At 45.0% G+C, this 20,078-nt stretch overlaps 1 protein-coding gene across 1 annotated transcript in view; it reads right to left on the bottom strand.

Annotated features, from left to right (window-relative positions):
- Nucleotides 1-20,078, bottom strand: part of LOC122540097 (forkhead-associated domain-containing protein 1-like) — a 140,028-nt gene that overhangs the window by 51,210 nt on the left and 68,740 nt on the right. The window contains exon 21 of the mRNA XM_043675407.1: nt 17,104-17,230. Within this exon, the coding sequence (XP_043531342.1) occupies nt 17,104-17,230 (127 nt within the window). The remainder of the gene's footprint in view (nt 1-17,103; nt 17,231-20,078) is intronic.

Genomic DNA, 20,078 nt, shown 5'->3' with positions numbered 1-20,078 from the left:
TCCTCTGTAATATGGACATTTTGCAAGATGTCACCATCTATTTCCCTACATTCTATACCTTCCATATCCTTTGCCACAGTAAATACAGATGCAAAATAGTCATTTAGTATCTCCCCCATTTTCTGCGGCTCCACACAAAGGTCGCCTTGTTGATATTTGAGGGGCCCTAATCTTTCCCTCGTTACCCTTTTGTCCTTAATGTATTTGTAAAAACTCTTTGGATTCTCCTTAATTCTTTTTGCCAAAGCTATCTCATGTCCCCTTTTTGCCCTCCTGATTTCCCTCTTAAGTATACTCCTACTTCCTTTGTACTTGACTAAGGATTCACTCGATCTATCCTGTCTATACCTGACATATGCTTTCTTCTTTTCTTAACCAAACCCTCAATTTCTTTAGTCATCCATCATTATTTTAAATCTAATAGAATTATGGTTGCTGGCCCCAAAGTGCTCCCCCACTGACACCTCAGTCACCTGCTCTGCCTTATTTCCCAAGAGTAGGTCAAGTTTTGCACCTTCTCTAGTAGGTACATCCACAAACTGAATCAGAAAATTGTCTTGTACACACTTAACAAATTCCTCTCCATCTAAACCTTTAACACTATGGCAGTCCCAGTCGATGTTTGAAAAGTTAAAATTCCCTACCATAACCACCCTATTATTCTTACAGATAGCTGAGATCTCCTTACAAGTTTGTTTCTCAATTTTCCTCTGACTATTAGAGGATCTATAATACAATCTCAATAAGGTGATCATCTCTTTCTTATTTCACAGTTCCACCCAAATAACTTCCCTGGATGTATTTCTGGGAATATCCTCCCTCAGCACAGCTGTAATGCTATCCCTTATCAAAAATGCCGCTCCCCCTCCTCTCTTGCCTCCCTTTCTATCCTTCCTGTAGCATTTGTATCCTGGAACATTAAGCTGCCAGTCCTGCCCATCCCTGAGCCCTGTTTCTGTAATTGCTATGATATCCCAGTCCCATGTTCCTAACCATGCCCTGAGTTCATCTGCCTTCCCTGTTAGGCCCCTTGCATTGAAATGAATGCAGTTTAATTTATTAGTCCTACCTTGTCCCTGCCTGCCCTGACTGTTTGATTCACTTCTGTTCTCAACTGTACCAGTCTCAGATTGATCTCTTTCCTCACTACCTCCCTGGGTCCCAACCCCCCCACCTTACTAGTTTAAATCCTCCCGAGCAGCTCTAGCATATTTCCCTGCCAGTATATAAGTCGCAGCGTGGATAATGGAGATTCAAATAGCTGAGAAAATTTCAGGGACATAATCACAAAGGAACATAAAACAGTCCCTTTCACTGGTATAACTTCTCTAACTGTCACTGGGGCAGAACTGCTCAAGTCGGGAGGTGGTCAGGGAGTGTTCTGTGCTTCTCATTCCAAATAACAATGTATCATGCAGAGCAGAAAAGCTAGCACAGACCAGTTGGGTCAAATGGCCTGATTCTGTACCATAGGACTCAATCAAAAGCACACATGAGGGAACGATTAGAGGAGCACCCCCCCAGGCCCCCATCCATTCTGCAGTGAATAGCTATCCTACTTGGTGCAAGGTCATTACTTGAGCCACAAAACCATACACCAGGGAATATCAGTTTTAGGAAAAGGGAGGGAAATGGATGGGCAGAAAACACTGGCTGGAAGCTGATAGTTTTACAGCAGCATTGAGGAACGACGGGAATGCAAAGCTCTGCTGAATGTCGTAACTCTGCATTTTTACATAGACTTCACCACACTGCTAATAAAACACTCTCAGCACGTTCCACACTCTCAGGGGCACCATTATCTGTTCAAGCAGCAGCTCTCTCTGGTCTTTGTGAAGCTTAATTCACCGAATCCTTTACACAGTCGATCACAAATTGAAAGGGGAGAGACAAAGCTACCGCAATTAGCAGGGCCCGGGAAGCTGTTTATAGGAAGGCTAGTGCTGAGGTCCATCATTAGTAACAGTGTCAGAATAACAGAGGCAGTAGGGACACTACAGCGTGAAGCTCAAAGCAACCAATCCACCAGATTTACAAAGGGCCATCAGGCTGTAATCTAATGTAGAAGGGGAAAAAAATGTTTTCTTTCCTGTTTGGTAATCTGTGTTTATGCAGCAGGGTTGCTTTTGAGTACAATTCACGATTCCACCACACTCACCCTTTCCAAAACCAGTGAACTGGTTCAATTCATCAGTGAGGATAGCGCCTGCTCCAGAGCCACTGAAAGATGTCTCCCTGCCTTTCCAGTATTCATGTACAAGCAGGGCTATAGAGTTCCTATCATTTATCTGTAAAAACGTCTCTGGCCCTTTGGCTGTGTGGGATGCATTAATTCAGAACAGGGCCACAGAATAGAAAGGGACCCACCCCCAGTTCTCTCAGAATCTGACAGAATTTAGATTAACAGGGGTAGAAAACACACTTCTGTGCCTGACACTGAGCGGTTACTCGGCTATGTTTCCAGAAGGCAATGAATTCTCTTGGTACTGTAAGGTTTTTTTTTCCCTCTCTCTCTTTCACTGTGCATGCTGTCACATCCCCTGAGATTGGCACTTTAATTCCACTGATGAAATTACCTGCCAGGCAGCACAGAAGACAGACTCAAGAATGAAATAAATTCCAGCGGTTCAGTGCATCAAAACGAGCAACATTAATTCTCCCCTTCCTTCCTTCCTTCCTTCCTTCCTTCCTTCCTTCCTTCCTTCCTTCCTTCCTTCCTTCCTTCCCCAAAGCTGTTGCCAGACCAGACAAGAGATGTAAACATCAATGTGCATTCATACAGCCATTATGTTTTAGGAACACACCTCAAGGTTCACAGGAGCATTACCTGGTAAAATCTGACACCAAAACATAGTTATCCTACAGTGTGGAAGTAGACCATTCAGCCCATCGCGTACACACCAGTCCTCCAAACACCATCCTACCCAGGCGCATCTCCCTGCCCTATAACCCCACATTTCCCACAGCTAACCCATCTAACCTACACATCCCTGGACACTATAGGCAATTTAGCATGGCCAATCCACCTAACCCACACATCTTTGGACCATGGGAAGAAAGCTAGACAGACACGGGGAGAATGTGCAAACTCCACACAGACACTTGGAATCAAACACAGGTCCTTGACATTCTGAGGCAGCAGCACTAACCACTGAGCCACCGTGCCGCTCCAAGTCATGGTAAGAAATAATGGAACAGGTCAATCAACCACAAAGAGGGAAGGAGCTCATCATCACTTTCTTCAGGGTGTCAGGACGGGCAGTAAATGCTGGGTCAACCACATCCTGAGAAAGAATATTTTAAAAGTTTTGTAGAGCATCTTAACGGAGGAGAGAAAAATAAAATCTTGGAGTGATACCTCAAAGTCTATCACAGGTATTTGTTGTACTCATATAAACAGAGTGCTGTCCCTGACAGGTTTGAGCTCTCCCATGCTTGCTAGGCACCGTGGGGGCTGGAGTGCATGACTTCCACTCATAACGAGATTTTAATTTAAAGTATCCGTTGAGCTTTGGATTTTGTCACCATGTTCCTTTATGTGATTGCTAACTTTTAATTTGGTATAATTTAGTTTAATTGGTTATTTTCAAAAGAGTATAAACTGGGTGCTAAGGGCCCTTGTGGTGCAGTGGTAGTGCCCCTACCTCTAAGCCAGAGGGCTTAGATTCAAGTCCCAACTGCTCTGTAGGTGGATTATAAAGTGCCTGAGCAGATTGATTAAATATATCTATAAACTGGGTGCTATGGTGATGGGCATAGTCACTATTTTGGTGTTAAAGGGGTTTCAGGATACTCTTGGGAAATAAAATGTAGATTTCAAGTAATGAGTGCACTTGTCTGGGGCTCAGAGGTTATAGCGAGCTGGGTATAGTTTCTCAGAATTAAGTACATTTACTGAAGGTGGCAGATTGACTGAAAAGTGGGAATGAGGTGAAAAGTCAAAGTTTAGTTCACCTCAGCATAACCAGAGCAGGAGGGAGAGGGAGTATAAAGATGAAGTAACAGGCAGATGTCAGAGCAACCTCAGCCAGGCTAATAACACAGGGCAGTTTTAGAAAGGATGTCAGGGAGATCTTCAGTGCAGTGATCAACAAGTGGAATGGACCCTTGTGTGAGGCAGTGAAAGCAAAGACTAGGATTCGTCAGGAGCCCTGAAGTGGAGGCGCCAGGTGGACATGACACTGGGTGATAGTCCAACAGTTTATTCGCAATCGCAAGCTTTCAGAATCCCCGCTCCTTCCTCAGGCGGCTAGTGAGACAGAATACTTCAGACATAGAATTTATAGTAAAAGATCAAAGGGTCATACAACTTGTTTGAATGTATTGAACAAACCTAGATGACTCGTGCGTGCACACACACAAATACACACACGCTCTCTCCCTCTCCCTCACACGCACACATAGACACACACACGCTCTCTCCCTCTCCCTCACATACAGACACACACACGCTCTCTCCCTCTCCCTCACACGCACACACAGACACACACACGCTCTCTCCCTCTCCCTCACATACAGACACACACACGCTCTCTCCCTCTCCCTCACACGCACACACACATATAAGTCTATGGGGTGAATTTGCATTTGCAGATTTGAATTTGCAAATACATTTTATTTTATTCAAAAAGCACATGGTGTGTAGGCAGTCTGTCAATGTGGCATTTTATAAATTCCTAGTTTGGAAATAAAACCACTCTGGCTCCAGGATGAGATAAAACAGACTGAAACATGGCCTCACACATAAAATGCAATGTTTAGATTAGAGTGGTGCTGGAAAAGCACAGCAGGTCAGGCAGCATCCGAGGAGCAGGAAGATTGACAGGTGGGTCAGGTCATGAGGACGGTGCTGAGCTGGAAGGTTGGAGCTGGAGTAAGGTGGGGGGCAGGGGAAATGAGGAAACTGGTGAAGTCCACATTGATGCCCTGGGATTGAAGGGTTCGAGGTGGAGAATGAGGCGTTCTTCCTCGAGGCGTCGGGTGGTGAGGGAGTGGCGGCGGAGGAGGCCCAGGACCTGCATAAAATGCAATGGCTGACCTAAGGTGTCACCTTTATTGTGATAAAAACCGAAGTTACCTTGGGGCAAGGATTTACATATTAATTAATCAAAACCTGCATCTCCATTCTAATTGACTAAAGACTTAATAGCCAACTAGGTTTGTTCAATACATCTGCATAAGTTGTATCTTTTACTTTTAAATTCTGTGTCCAAAGTATTCTGTCTCACTAGCTGCCTGAGGAAGGAGTGGGGACTCTGAAAGCTTATGGTTGCAAATAAACCTGTTGGACTATAACTTGGTGTCATGTGGTTCTGAAGGCGAATCATGAATATAGTGCAGTTCATAGACAGAGCTTGTTTAACTCAGACCCTCAGGACACTCCAAAGCGCTGTATAACTGAAGAAATACTTTTGAAGTGTAGACTCTTTTTAGTGGCGAGGGCATCAAACGGGGTCGGACGTTTGTTGACATATGTAGAGGAATATATGGGCTGTTCAGATAGAGGTAGTACCCTGACACTTCAGTCACTGGCCCTCAGCTACACCCAGCTCTCACTGCTGGCTCCAACACCCAGGCCCAGTATCTGAGCTGATGGGCAACAAGTAGTGAGGGGAGAAATAATGAACCTAACACCGTCTGGGCCAGATAATCTGACAAAGGTAACAGCCAAGGTGGAAGGATGGCAAGTGTATCGAATGGCAATTATGTTCCGGAGCACACTGTCTAGATGATGGTTATTGGTACGTTAAACAAGAATAAAATAGCAAGGGAAGCTTTGGTCAGCGACCTTCCAGGGACAGGAGAAACTAGTTCCATCCCAGTTCACTGGGCCATGAAAGATGAAGTTCAGGTTTGAAGGGCGTCAGACAGAGAAACTGCTCCACCTTAATGCTCCACTTTGCAGGAAAAATAAATGAGTCCAACCTCTAAGTGAAACTCAACAAGCAGATCCTAGAGCATTAGCAAGCAAGTGAAAATGGGGTGCCGGCTGATGATTGAGAGACAACATTATCCCGTGGTGACTATACCCTGATTGACCAAGCGGCTTTCTGAAAGGACAGTACTGCCCACCCCTGAATTGGAGAGGAGCCTAGAAAGAGTGACCTCAGTAAATGGGCATCTCTTAATGTGGCCAAACTGCTACAGAGAAGAAGACATGAGCTCTAAGCTCCATTAAAAATGAAGGAAAGAGCAAATGTTCTGACACATGACTGCTGGTATGTGAGACTCTCATGACAACAGTTGCTCTCAATGAGGCTCAGCCCGTGAATGGGGCAGATTGGATTTCAATATAGCATGGTCTGAGTGAGGGCCACTTCTCGGAACAAGATGGTGACAGAACACAATGTCTGCTACACCCTCTACTGGTCGGGAGGACCTCAAGGTCAGCAACACCCTCAGTGTCTGCTTCATGGCAAAGGGGTAATTGCCACGAAACTTTCAATCAGCCATTCTCAACATTTCGTGTCCCTGCACCTCTCCCCTCAAGACCAGCAGCGACAACACTCCACTATATTTACACTCAGACCCTGAACACTAACTCAGCTGACAAAGATATGTTCTACACGAATATCTCAACTCAGCTAGAATGCCCCTCCTTGTCCTTGGCGATTTCAATACCAACGCTGTCTGTGACTGCCTGGTGGGGAATGCCTGCAAACCACCGAGTTGGAAACTGGAACGAAAATGGATGTTTACTTCAGAAAAAGCTGCCGGCCACAACCATCACTCCCCTTCATCAAGAAGGTTACTTCAAGAGCACATGGATGCATTCCTGCTCTATACACTGGCACCACCATCTCTTGGTGTGACAACATGACCTAAAGGACATCTTGCTCAGTGCAGTCATGAGAGGAGAGAGACTTAATGAGGACCTTATGGACAGCGTTTTTTACACAGAGAGTGATTCCTGTGTGGAATGAACTGTCAGAGGAAGTGGTAGATGCAGGTACGGCTACAATGTTTAAAAGATATTTGGATAAGTCATCAGTAGGAAAGGTTTGGAGATATATGGGCCAAGTGCTGGCAGGAGGGATTTGTCTAGTTTGGGAACATGGTAGGCATGGACTGGTCAGACCAAAGGGTCTGTTTCCGTGCTTTATGACTCTATGACTCTGGAGTCAATGGCTGCCATAGAGAGCACCTACCATTTGCTCAAACCTGAACATCCAGCCCGTGCTCAAGAACAGACTTACAGATATCCCAGGAGACCTTAGAGTGCAAGTTCATTGTTCCTTGCAAGTAATGTTGCAGGTAGATAGGATAGTGAAGAAGGTGCTTGGTATGCTTTCCTTTATTGGTCAGAGTATTGAGTACAGGGGTTGGGAGGTCATGTTGCAGCTGAACAGGACATTGGTTAGGCCACTTTTGGAATACTGTGTGAAATTCTGGTCTCCCTCCTATCAGAAGGATGTTCTGAAACATGAAAGGATTCAAAAAAGACTTATAAGGCTGTTGCCAGGGTTTGAGCTACAGGAAAAGGCTGAACAGGCTGGGGCTGTTTTTCCTGGAGCGTCGGAGGCTGAGGGGTGACCTTATAGAGGTTCATAAAATCATGAGGGGCATGGATAGGATAAATAGACAAAAGTCTTTTTCCTGGGGTCGGGGAGTCCAGAACTTGAGGGCATAGGTTTAAAGTGAGAGGGGAAAGATTTAAAAGGGGCAGCTTTTTCATGCAGAGGGGTTTGCGTGTATGGAATGAGCTGCCAGAGGAAGTGGCGGAGGCTGGTACAATTGCAACATTTAAAAGGTATCCGGATGGATACATGAATAGGAAGGGTTTGGAGGGATATGGGCCAACTGCTGGCAAATGGGACTAGATTAATTTAGGATATCTGGTCGGCATGGACGAGTTGGACTGAAGAGTCTGTTTCCGTGCTATACATCTCTATGACTCTAATCTTGCAGAGATACATGCCAAGCTACCGTGCAGATCAGACTGGAAAACCCCGATCGCCCAGCTAGTGCCTCCCAGAGGATCTCGAGGAACCTCTTACAGCTGCTGCACTGGATACATTGCAGCAATGTCACTGGACCCAGTAACAGGAAGAACAGGGATTGGTTGGTGAAAATGGCAGGGAAATGCAAGATCTGTGAGCAATAAAAACAATCTGCGCATTGGGCTTTGCAGGCTCAAGTGGCAAGCGTATAGTACCCTTTAACATAAACTGAGGGACATCCAAAATGACAGGTGGGTTCCACTGGATGCAGAGTCTCGCCTGTTACAGCTGAAACAGGCAATTAAGAAGCTTTTAAAAGATGTTAAAATCTGTCTATGGACCAGCTTATCAAACCCAAAACGCCATGAGGAACAATTGCAGCCTCTGTCCACTCCCATTCCTGTGCAGACTGTCTTCCCCTATTCTCCTTGTAGCCTTCCTCCCTTCCATACCCTCACAGTTACCTTTCTCCTCTGATAGTCTCTTTTCCTCACCACACCCCTCTTACAGGCCCCTTCTCCCATGAAACGTCCTCATCCTCTCATGCCCGGTGGGGAGGGGGATTGCAGCCAAGGATGGACTATGTCACCCAGACTGCAACCCTGGTCGTCCAAACGAATGGCCAAGGGGAGGGCACTCCCGGTCCGGGACAATCCAATCTGGAATTTTGTCCCAGAGTGGAGCAACTTGTTGTGAATGCCTTGTTGCCAGTGAGTGCCCTCTGAAAGCATGGCCCCTGGTCATTAGCAGTATGTGTGTACCCATCGTCAGGGCCTGTTCCATACTGCACCTATCAAACAAGTGGCTCAGGTTAGACGTGTAAAAACAACAGCTGAGAAAGGGAATGGGCCGTTTATTTCCGATCCAGGAATAATAACTGAGCAGCTGAAGACTGCTCAGATTAATCTCAGCCAACGTCTCCCCTTGGGCAGATCGTGATATGTGAGCCAATTTCTAAAAAGACATAATAAAGACCTCAGCAAGAGCGCATTTTCCTTGGTTGGATGCTTTCCTGCTGTTGCATTAATGATAGCATCAAGACCGACACATTTGAGAAATCAGTGCTGCATTTTAACAGTTTCTGAACAGGAAACTTTGAAACAAGTCCTGAAAAGGTGGACTCTTTGCTTGCAATGACAATGAATCAAACCTTCTGCCATAGCTGGGCAGAAGCAGAGCTGATCAGAGCCCTCTGGAAACCTGATCGGACTGTTCCAGGTGAAATCTGAAAGTGGAGCTGTAAGTACTGGGCAGGTTAGGCCAGTACTTGTAGAGAGAAACAGCGTGAATGTTTCGGGCTGACCTGAAAAATGCTAGATCTTTATTTCCCTTCACAGGTGCTGCCAGATCGGCTGAGCATTTTCCATATTCCAGACGAGTTCCCTGCCTGCTTTCATCTTCAATCGGAGAATGCGGCTGAACTTTCAGTCCCTGCCAAGACGGGGAATGGGAACTGGATGCCACCCAGTATAGGCAGAAGTGGGTACTGCAGATGCTGGAGATTAGAGTCAAGATTAGAGTGGTGCTGGAAAAGCGCAGCAGGTCAGGTAGCATCCGAGAGGCAGAAAAATCAACGTTTCTGCAAAAGCCCTTCATCAGCCGTTTCCTGAAATGTCGATTATCCTGCTCCTCAGATGCTGCCTGACCTGCTGGGCTTTTCCAGCATCATTCTAATCTTGCCGCCCAATATGCCAGTTTCCTGACCTCCTTTCTAGCAGAGGGCATTTTTGCCAAGGGGTGAGTTGACCTGGCAGCACAAACATCCACGCCCTCAGATCAGGCTGCAGCCAGTTATTCTCCCCAGCAGCTCTGTTAAGGGCATTCCCTGACATGGTGAAGGATGTGGTCCAGCCGGTAGGCACTCACGCAGGGGGTCATGCCATGGTCTGGATGGGCCTGTGGGCCTGGGTGTGGGTGTAATCAAAGGCCTTCCTGAAGAGGGATTGCGCCCACTCTCTTCGCCCACAACTTGGTTGCTGAGTCTGTGTTTCCATTTTAAATCTCAAGAAAGAAGGTTAGGGAGAGAACCCCATGCTGAGGCACTCCCTCAGTTTCTCACCCTCCACTACATCGATCAAGCTGCAAGGCATTGCTTGCCCATCTCTACCCCACCTGCCTGTCACATGGAACCCACCTCCACGTCAATTTACACCTCTGTGAAAGTCCCCAAAGAGGGACCTTAATCCCTCTGGGGTCAGGTTCAGTACCTGCAAGTTGTCCTACTTGCTCCCCAGTTCCCTGCCTCAGAGGTTAGGATCATCCCAGAGTGGTTGTTTTTACCTGTGAGTCCCTCCCTCCCTGGGAGCTCAGTAACAGCAAACATTCCAGGTTGAGATGCAAGACCAGGGATTCAGGAAACACTGTCACTATGCTGCCGGGTGGACCTGGTTTCAGTCAGGGCTGAGCTAGAATTAGGGTTGTACTGCTACAAGCACAGACAAGGTGTCAGAATCTCTGTAAATCCTGCTTGCCTTAAACAATACGTCTGAACAGCTTGATTAAAAATATGCTGGAGATTAAAAAATATTGACAAATATGGGTCAGCACTGTTGCAATAATAGTCACAGGTTCCAAATTAATGATGCTGGGGTCAGGTTTTCTGAATTCCAACAATAGTACAACAGCTAGGTTCATCTCTGCTTCTGCAAACACAAATTATAAGATCGGACCGACTAAATGATGAGTCTTTCCTACATTCTCTCAGGTAGAAATCTGTAACATTTCCCAACTTTTCCCCCTATCTCAGCTTCGATACTTCCTTTGGGAATATTTTCAACTGCCCTTAGAAAATTCGCTTCTGTGGCAAGAAATTGCTTCCATTATTCTAACTTCTCCATCGGGCCGCACAGGCTCCTCGACAATGTGTGTGCTATCGTAGAGGTGACACAATTCAAAAGAGCAGGCCCCAGGTATGTTTAATGTCAACGTAGAGGTTGGGGAAATAGATTAAAAACCAATGATTTAGGAACAGGGCAAGGCCATGTGGGTCTTCAAGCTCACTCTGCTATTCAATAAGATAACGGCTGATCGTGGCTTCCAGTCGGGTTCAGCTCAGCTCTGCACCTCATTGTCCACTGTCTCACACTGGACATTCTACAGCACTGGCACAAAACACTCAGAGCTCCCAACAAAGGGGTAACCACTCACACTGCTGAACCAATGACCCAGAGTACGTTGGTGCAAATCTCACCGTGAGTGTTCGAGAATTTGAATCCTGTTCAGCCAATCTGGAACAAAGTAGCTGCTGTCAGTGAAGACAAAGCTGTCAGAGAGCTGCCTGACGATCCAGCAGGTTTACCAACATCCAGTAGGGAAAGAGTACTTGCCTTCCTTTACCTGGTCTGGCCTCTATATAACTTCATATAGAGTTATAACATTGTCGACATGGTCGATGTTGAATAGCCCTCTGGAAGTGCCCTTGAAAGCCACTCAATTAAATGCCAACTTGCTTGGAGAGTAGGGATGAACATCTACTGTAGCATGGACAGAATGCTTACACTGGATTTTTGAAAATGAGCAATTCCTCTCCCTGCAGGGGGATCAAAGACGGAGATGACACAGATAACAGACATCTGAAGCGTGTCTCGGTGGTGTTCCAATCCCATGGTTCAGTTGTTTGTAGTCAAGACTGCATAACACAACTCCCTGGACAAAACATTATTAGACACAGTCAGCTTTTGAAGCTGTTTTATCAGCAGCCAGTTCCTGTCCGCACGGGGACTCTCAGAGATGCACAGTTTGATGGATACCAGTTGAATTTGAAAAGGAGATTATTTTATTCCTCTGACGTTTCTGTTACATTCTCCGCTGGTGTCTGCTCCTGCCTGACACAGCTCTACGACTTGTCACGGGCAACACGGTGGTTAGCACTGCTGCCTCCCAGCATTATGGACCCGAGTTCGATTCTACCCTCAGGCGACTGTTTGCGTGGAGTTTGCACATTCTCCCCTGTGTCTGCGTGGGTCCCCTTCAGCTGCTCTGGTTTCCTCCCACAGTCCAAAGATGTGCAGGTTAGGTGGGTTGACCATGCTAAATTGCCCATAGTGTCCAGGGATGCACAGGCTAGGTGGATTAGCCATGGGAGATGAAGGGATAGGGTGGAGGGTCTGGGTGGGATGCTCTTTGGAAGGTTGGTGTAGACTTAATGGGCTGAATGGCCTCTTTGCCCCCTGTAGGGATTCTATTCTATTCTATAGTGAGCATTACGAGGCTGTTGGTCTAGGGACTATGCCACTGACAGGCCTAGTATCCAATTTCAAGATCAAACAACAGCAGGATACAAGGGATTTTGGTTCTTCCCACTTCCCTAGTCCAGGGACATTGGGGCCAATTGGTTCTTCGCCCACACAAGCCCCACCTTCGCAAGTAATGCTGGTTCAATTGAGAATGGGTGACTGAGCAGACACCAGGGATCCAAGTTGTCTCTCCCAGGTCCATAGGAAGATCAGTTCAGCACTGGACAGTGCACTGACCCATCAGTAACGCGGGCTTTCCAAAAGCTGAACTTTTACACAGATAATTAATAGTTCGGATTCAAAGCATTCAACAATCTTTGAGTAAGTTTCCACAACAGATTACCTATGTGGTAGTGGTTATTGTTCAGAAACATTGAGCCAATTATGATGAGGGTGGAGGACTTGTAACGAACTCTTTGGTCATGAACTATTGCTATACTGTAATACATCTTGTTTTAGTGTTAAAGCTGAACAAATGATGCTTAAAGCTGAGAGGAGTGACGCATGTAGACAAACTTGGTAATGCTTCAGTCATTGTGAAAATATTGCAGCACTGAGTAATGTGGTTAGAAATGCTACACATCTCATTCGCCTGAGTCACATCAATTAAAGATTTGTCATGAAAAGCTCACGAATTTCATTTCAAAATTAATATGTCCCATTCCTTTTTAAGTCAGGCAAATTTAAAATCAACATTTATAACAGCCCTGTTGTTACCTCAGGGAAATATATGGTTTTAAAGGGAATGGAATGTTTGTGCTCATTGTAGCTGAGGGAGGGACCTTGAGGGAGACCTGCCTGTCATCTGATTGGATCAGGCGCTGGAGTGCATAAGGTCAAAGGCCAAGTGTTAGGAAGAATGACACTAATGGTGGAAGATAAAATATCGATTTTCAGTTGTTTGGCACCATTCCTTTGATTGCTGTTTTCCCTCCATAAATGGAAGAGTTGGTCCCATTACGGGATCAACAAATACAACAAGTACAGGGCATGGGAAGGGGTTCGGAAACCTAAGTAATGGGTCAATAAGAAAAGGACACCAGGGCTCAGGAATTAGGATGGACCCATTTTAAAATAGGTATGTGTCCTGACACAAAACGGTGAGGTTACAAACCCCCAGACTTTGGGCATGGGGCCTCTCTATAATGGAGGCAATGAGATGTTGGAGCACACCCTTAATGTTTTGGGAGGTATTGAGCTGACACTGTGAATGGGGTTTGGCAAGAGGAGGATTGGGGACAAACGGTGGTGATGATTGAAATTGGGAGCTAAATACAGGATCAGGAGGAGCAGAAATGGTAAATTACATTATTCTTTGTTGCAGGCTACGCTCCCAGGGTGATTTTGCTTCATGCAGCCCGTGATAGTGCAGAGTGGCTGGGGAAAACCAATTGTAAATGGGGAATCTCAAAATGCCTGGTTAGGTTGTGCATTGAAGATGCCTCATTGATCTTTAACCAAGTCGGGCAGAAAGTGCATTTCCTGCTGGACTTTTACAGAAGTGATCATTCTCTACCAGGTCTCCATCTGAAAGACTAACTGAAATGTTCTCTCTTCTCCAAATGCTAGGAGACTGGTTGTGTGCTTCCAGCACTCTGAATAATCTCTATATCACCAAAATGGTGTTCTCAACTCTGATAGGACGTAATCCTGCCCCACCCCCAACATGTCCACCCTCACAATGCAGTGTCTTCTGGAATATAAACAGATTCTTGATTAGGTCTCAGGATAACCCTTGACTGTTGATTTAAAGGCCTTTCCTCCCCATATCCAATGTTTGTTTTTAATAATTAGCAAACAGAAATATTCAAAGAAGTTTCAGAAATAACATATTTCTTTTTGAAGGTCCCTATGATCTTATCTTTTGCAACAGTTTTTCCAATTCCGGTCGCCATAGACGGGTTACGCTGTATGACCTCATTAAGGCTGTGCTTTCAAGTGCTCGTTGCCATAAACGCTAAAAAGCAGCACAGCAGAAGCTCCAAAAATACCCAGCGTTGAGCTGAGAAACAATATACCCAGCAGTTGAACAAGAGCCCTCTTGTCAGTCTCCAGCAAAGGGCGTCCACTCATCAAGGCATCAATGGACCGACTGTGAATTTCTTGCTTCTATATATAACTTCCAAGACTTGTAGCACACAGCATATTGCAAAGTTTCATAAATTATGAAGAGAAAGCCACTTTAACATCTGCAAGCAACCCACGCCTGCAGAAATCTGCATGGTCCATTTGGCTGCTTATTAACCACACTATATTGCAGAATGGCTGGACAGAGCTGATCTGATATTCATCAATGAAGTAAACCTTTCAACTTGAGGCGATGGAAAGGGTGGGAATTTCCACACTGTTGATGTCCTGCTCTGGGTTTTAAACGAAAGATCTTATGTGGAACCCTGGTTTTATGTTCATCCCATTGTAGTTATGTTGGATTTTCTGGTCCAGAGATAGGTACATGACCACTGCACCACAAAATGACGTCCCCCACCAACCCTCACCACACCCCAATCTAACTGTAAACTCTATGTGAGGTGATCACAGGGTGATATTGGGTAAGTTTTCCACCCACTCCATGGGATGCTTGCCCAAAGAAAGTTCCATCCTTTGCCTCCGGCTCCGGATTCCGACTCCAGCTCAGTGGATGAGATGACCTCCAGATGCAGTGCTGACTGTCAGGGTTTTATCTGAGGGGAGCTGAATGTGGCATTTCCCACTCTCATAACAAGAGCTTATTTTGGGGGCAATTGCAAAATGCCATTGTGGCACAGTAAGGAGCACTCTGCTGGGTTTGACCCCAGGGACCCTCTGTGTTCCTCTGAATTCCTCTGTGTTACTTTGCACTTGAAGCTGATAAGGTGCTAACAAAAATGTGAAACACATTTTGACTTTCCGCATCATCAATCATTCACTTTATCGAAATGATATACTTTTATTCACTCACAGGAAGTGGATGCCATGGCAAGGCTGGCATTCCGAATTGCTCCGCGGGAGGGCTGGTGAGCCACGACTTTGAATTGGTGCAGACCGTGATACATCTAAAACATCTCACAAAAAAGCAGCAATTTTTCATCGAGTGAATGTAGAGTCAGGATCAGAGTGTTTTCGTGATACTCACTGAGTTGTTTGTGGAAACCAACCACCATCCAAAATCAGGGTGTTGTCGACATTTAGGATTTCTTGCCCAACAGTACCTGGGCTGTGATTCCAAAGACAAGACCACCTCCCCCAACGTTTCTTTGGTATCTGTCCTGTAGCTGTACCAATCACTCGTACCCCATTATTGTGTGTGTCGTGCATGAAAGAAGACCTACAAATGCTGGGCTATTGAATAGATATGGTCTAGTATATCCTGGGCTAAAGCCATATCAGCTGATGCTTAGTTGGTAGCATGCCCAGCTCCAACCTCACAGGTTCAAGCCTCACTCCGGAGACATGAACACACAAACCAATTGTTGTCCTTCAGTGCAGGACTGAGGGAATGCTGGAACTGCTGTCTTTCAGCTGAGATATTAAGGCGAGGTGAACGTAACTGTGGGTATGTTTGCCGAGCTGGGACGTTGATTTGTTGATGTTTCATCCTCTATCTAGGTGACATCTTCAGTGCTTTGGAGCCTTGTGAGAAACGCTGCTATACTGCCTCTTCTGGAATTTATTTAGTTCCGTTTCTGCTGCTTCCGGTTGCTGGTTCCAGTAGTCTGTTGTAGTGGCCGGTATATTGGGTCTAGATCTATGTGTTTGTTGTTGGAGTCCATGGATGACTGACATGCTTCTAGAATTTCTCTGGCTGACCTTTGTTAAGCTTGTCCTATGATTATCGTGTTGTCCCAGTCGAATTTGTCATCTGCGTGTGTGGCTACTAGGGAGAGCTGGTCATGTCGTTTAGTGGCCATTTGGTGTTTGTGGATGCAGATTGCTAGTTGTTAATTCTACATAGTGTTTCATGCTATCTTTGCATGGAATCCTGTAAATTACATTAGTCTTGCACATGATAGGTACAGGGTCTTTTGTTCTGGTGAGTTGTTGTCTGAGCTTGCCTGTCGGTTTATGGGCTGTCACGAATCCCAGTGGTTATAGAGAAGTCTGACTGTCAGTTCTGAGGTGTGTTTTATTGTAAGGCAGCGTGGCTAGTGAGTATGGTCATGGCAATGTCTTGTGTATGCTCGGGTGGTTGCTGTTGTAGTGCAGGACCTGGTCAAGGTGGATGCAAACGAACCAATGGCTGTGTTTTGAAGAAAAGCAAGGGGATTCTTTCCAGCATCTTTGTCGACATTTATCCATTAACCAACATCATGGAAAGACTGAATGAACTTCCTGAGGAAGTGGTAGATGCGGGTCCAATTACAATGTTTAAAAGATATTTGCGTAGATACATGAAGACGAAAAGTTTGGAGAGACATGGGCCAGGAGCAGGTAGGTGAAACTAGTTTACCTCGAGCCTATGTTAGGTTGGACTGAAGGGTCTGTTTCTGTGCTGTATGACTCTATGACTGGATGTGCTCATCATGAGACTGCTGTGAGTGGATCTTTATTTTGTGCAAATTGCCCATTGTGTTTGCTACATTAAGTCAGTGCCCTCATTGAGTTCAGGCATGAACACCTTGGAAATGGTTTCAACAGCCTATCCAAATGCACGTGCTTCGATTGTAAGCTCTGGCAAGCTAATCAACCATAAAAGGCATCACCCCTGAACCTAATCCCATCCTTATTGAACCTCCCATTTTCCAGGAGGGTATCCCCAGATATGATTGGGAATTCTGATTGATATCCTGTGCCTAGGGACAACTGTGGGTGAGCTCACTCAGGGACCTTTCATGTATACAATGGGTTGAGGCCCTCAGTCCACAGGTGAGCACTATTGATAATGACTGGTTTGGAGTAACATTGAGTCGGTATGCGGCTTTCTTATAAGAGTACAGTGAAGCCAACATTACCTCAGTGTGTATGGAGGCCTGGTGCTGCTGGCTATCTCGTTCATCGAGTTCATGCTGTAGTTTCTCACACTGCATCGCCTTCTCTTTCCTCGCTGCTTTCAGCTGCTCCAGCTTCTCTTTACAGTTCCTGCAAGTGATTGTTACACACTGAGAAAGAAGGAAATTGAACAGGAGAAGGAGTGGGTAAGCTACAGACATATGGCTCAGGGTGGGATGAGGAGTGTCTACTCATACTTATTAAATACTTGATAAAAACAAACAGCAGGAGCTTTTACATGTTATGTCAATTTATTTTCATAATCATTTTCCTCTCTCCTTACTAGCTTTTTAGATATCTGTTGATGGCTCCTTGCAAATTTCCAATCCTCTGGCCTGCCATTTGCTTTTGTCACTTTGTATGCTTTAGTTTTCATTTGGGTCCTTCCCTTGACTGCCGTTGTTACCCACGGGTAGTTCACTGAGGCCTTCTTTATGACCAGAATAAATTATCGTCCAGCATTATGAAATATCTGCTTAAATGTTTGCTGTTACTCATCTACTAATTTTCTCACAATCTATTTGTCCAGCCTGCCTTAGACAACTCTTTCTTCATGACTTTGTAATGTGCTTATTTAAGTTGAGGTGTGAGACCCAAATTGCTCTCCATCAAGCTGAATTTGAAATTCTACCATGTTGTGATCCCTACTCCCTACAGGACCCTTAATTGTGAGATTAATTGCCTATTAATCCTGTCTCATTATACATTACTAGATTTAAAATAGCCTGTTTCCTGGGTAGGTTGTGCAACATACTGATCTAAGAATCAATCCCTAAAGCAATCTACAAATTCATCTTCAATGTTACCCTTGCCCATCTGATTTATCCAGTCAATATGTAGATTGACAATGTTTGAAAATGACAATTATAGTGCCTATCTTACATGCCTCCATTATTTCCCCATTTATATATCATTCTACAGTGAGACATCTCTTCAGGGCTACATAGATTACTCTGACCTATGGCCTCTTTCCCTTGCTAGTCCTTATTGCCACTCAAACTGATTCTACAACATGCTATATTGGATTTATATCACTATTCACCATTGCACTGATATCTTCCTTCATTAACAACATGACCACCTCCTTTCTCTTTTGCCTACTCTTCCAGAACATTAGATACTCTTGAGTATTGAGTTCCCAGACTTGGTCACCCTGCAACCATGTCTCATAATGGGTATCAAGTCTTAGTCATTTATTTCGACTTCAACATCAGCTCCTTTATCTGGCTACAAATATTGTGTACATTCATATAAACAGTCTTAAGCTTTGACTTTTTAACAATTATTACTGTGGTTCTAATTTCTCGTGCACACTTCTGCATTTTTTGTCTTCTTTCCAGTCACACTTTGATTATCGTTCATCTCTTCATTACCTTGTACTTCTGCTCTCTCATCCTTTTTGATTTTTAAACTTTCCTTCAATTGAACCCTTTCTCCATTAATGAGCTTAATGCCTCATCTGCAATCCTCGTTACATGATTTGTCAGGATATTGGTCCCAGCGTGGTTTAAATTAGACCTATCCCAACTGGACATGTCTCTCTTTTCGCAGGACAGGTGCCAACACCCTCTGAATTGGAGCGTATTTGTCTCAAGCAATCTTTATGCATTCACCTCTCTAATTTTACTTACACTATGCAGATTTGCATATTTATTCCCCTATCTATACCATCCCCTATTGCTATTATATATCTGTTTTCTCCCTCCACTTGAATACCACTCTGCACCAAAGTGTTGTCATCAGTTCACTCACCTTCCCTGCAATCTATGCCCTTATCCATACCAGGAGCAAGAACCTCGTATTTATTGGACAATGGCACTGGTTGAGGCTTCTGCAAGGCTGAGTTCTGGATAGCCGTACCAGCCTCACTCGTAGCCATAACCTCCTGTCCCTGACCACAGACCAAATTTGGTGTACTTACTCGAAGAGGTGTGACTCCCTTCTGAAAGACTGTGCCCAAGTACCTCTCCCCCTCCCCAATGTGTAGCAGTGTCCGCACCTTAGACTCCAGTTCATTAACTCTGAGCCGAGGCTCCTCCAGCAGCCAATACACGACACAAGAGCATTGCTCCATGGGATGGACGATGTACTATTTGTTGGTAGGCACGTTGTGTGGAGCCCAGCTTATTCCTCAGGTCAATGTCTAGCGGGTGTGGCAGCCCCATCCCATGTTAACTGAAGTCATTGAAATTTTTTCTTATTGGCTTTTTTCCTAAAGAGTAGACAGGCAGGAGGCTGGAAGAAAACAGCAGGCCAGGCAGCATCAGAAGGTGGAGAAGTCAATGCTTCAGGTGTAATCTCAAAAAGGGTTACACCCGAAATGTCGACCTCTCCACCTCCTGATGCTGCCTGGCCTGCTGTGTTCTTCCAGCCTCCTGCCTGTCCATTTTGGAATCCAGTATCTGCAGCTTTTTTGCCTCTTTTCCTAAAGAGAGCAACTAATTTTTTGAGCGACTTATGAGAAGATTTGTATCTCAGATTGATGATAAGTATGTAAGTTAGCTCGCTGAGCTGGAAGGTTCAAGCTAACTTACATATTTACTAATTTTAATTTTTATATATCTTTCCTTAAAGGTGTTTTGCAACTATAACAATATTACTGCCAATTTTGTGTGTGTGTGTGTGTTTATAAACACGTGACAGACAGTTATTTCATGATCCCTCTCACAGGGATTAGAGTGAAGAATGCTACTTTTGCCTTGTACTTTTCTTACAGTGGTCACTTACATTGTCAGTTTGCATCATTCCCACGCTTTTCTGTTGAGAGCACAGGCACCACATTGCACACATTGTAGCCAGCCAAAACAGCAGCTGAAACACTCCAGTCACACTTCCAACTTGAACTGAGAAACCCGGTGAACTCCTCATCATGAAAGGCAGTATGCATGCTCTCTGATAGGGTTATCGCCACCGTAACCCCATTCACACACACACACAC

Source organism: Chiloscyllium plagiosum, chromosome 34, assembly GCF_004010195.1.
Source record: "Chiloscyllium plagiosum isolate BGI_BamShark_2017 chromosome 34, ASM401019v2, whole genome shotgun sequence".
NCBI lineage: Eukaryota > Metazoa > Chordata > Chondrichthyes > Orectolobiformes > Hemiscylliidae > Chiloscyllium > Chiloscyllium plagiosum.
This window is presented reverse-complemented; position numbering and strand designations above follow the sequence as displayed.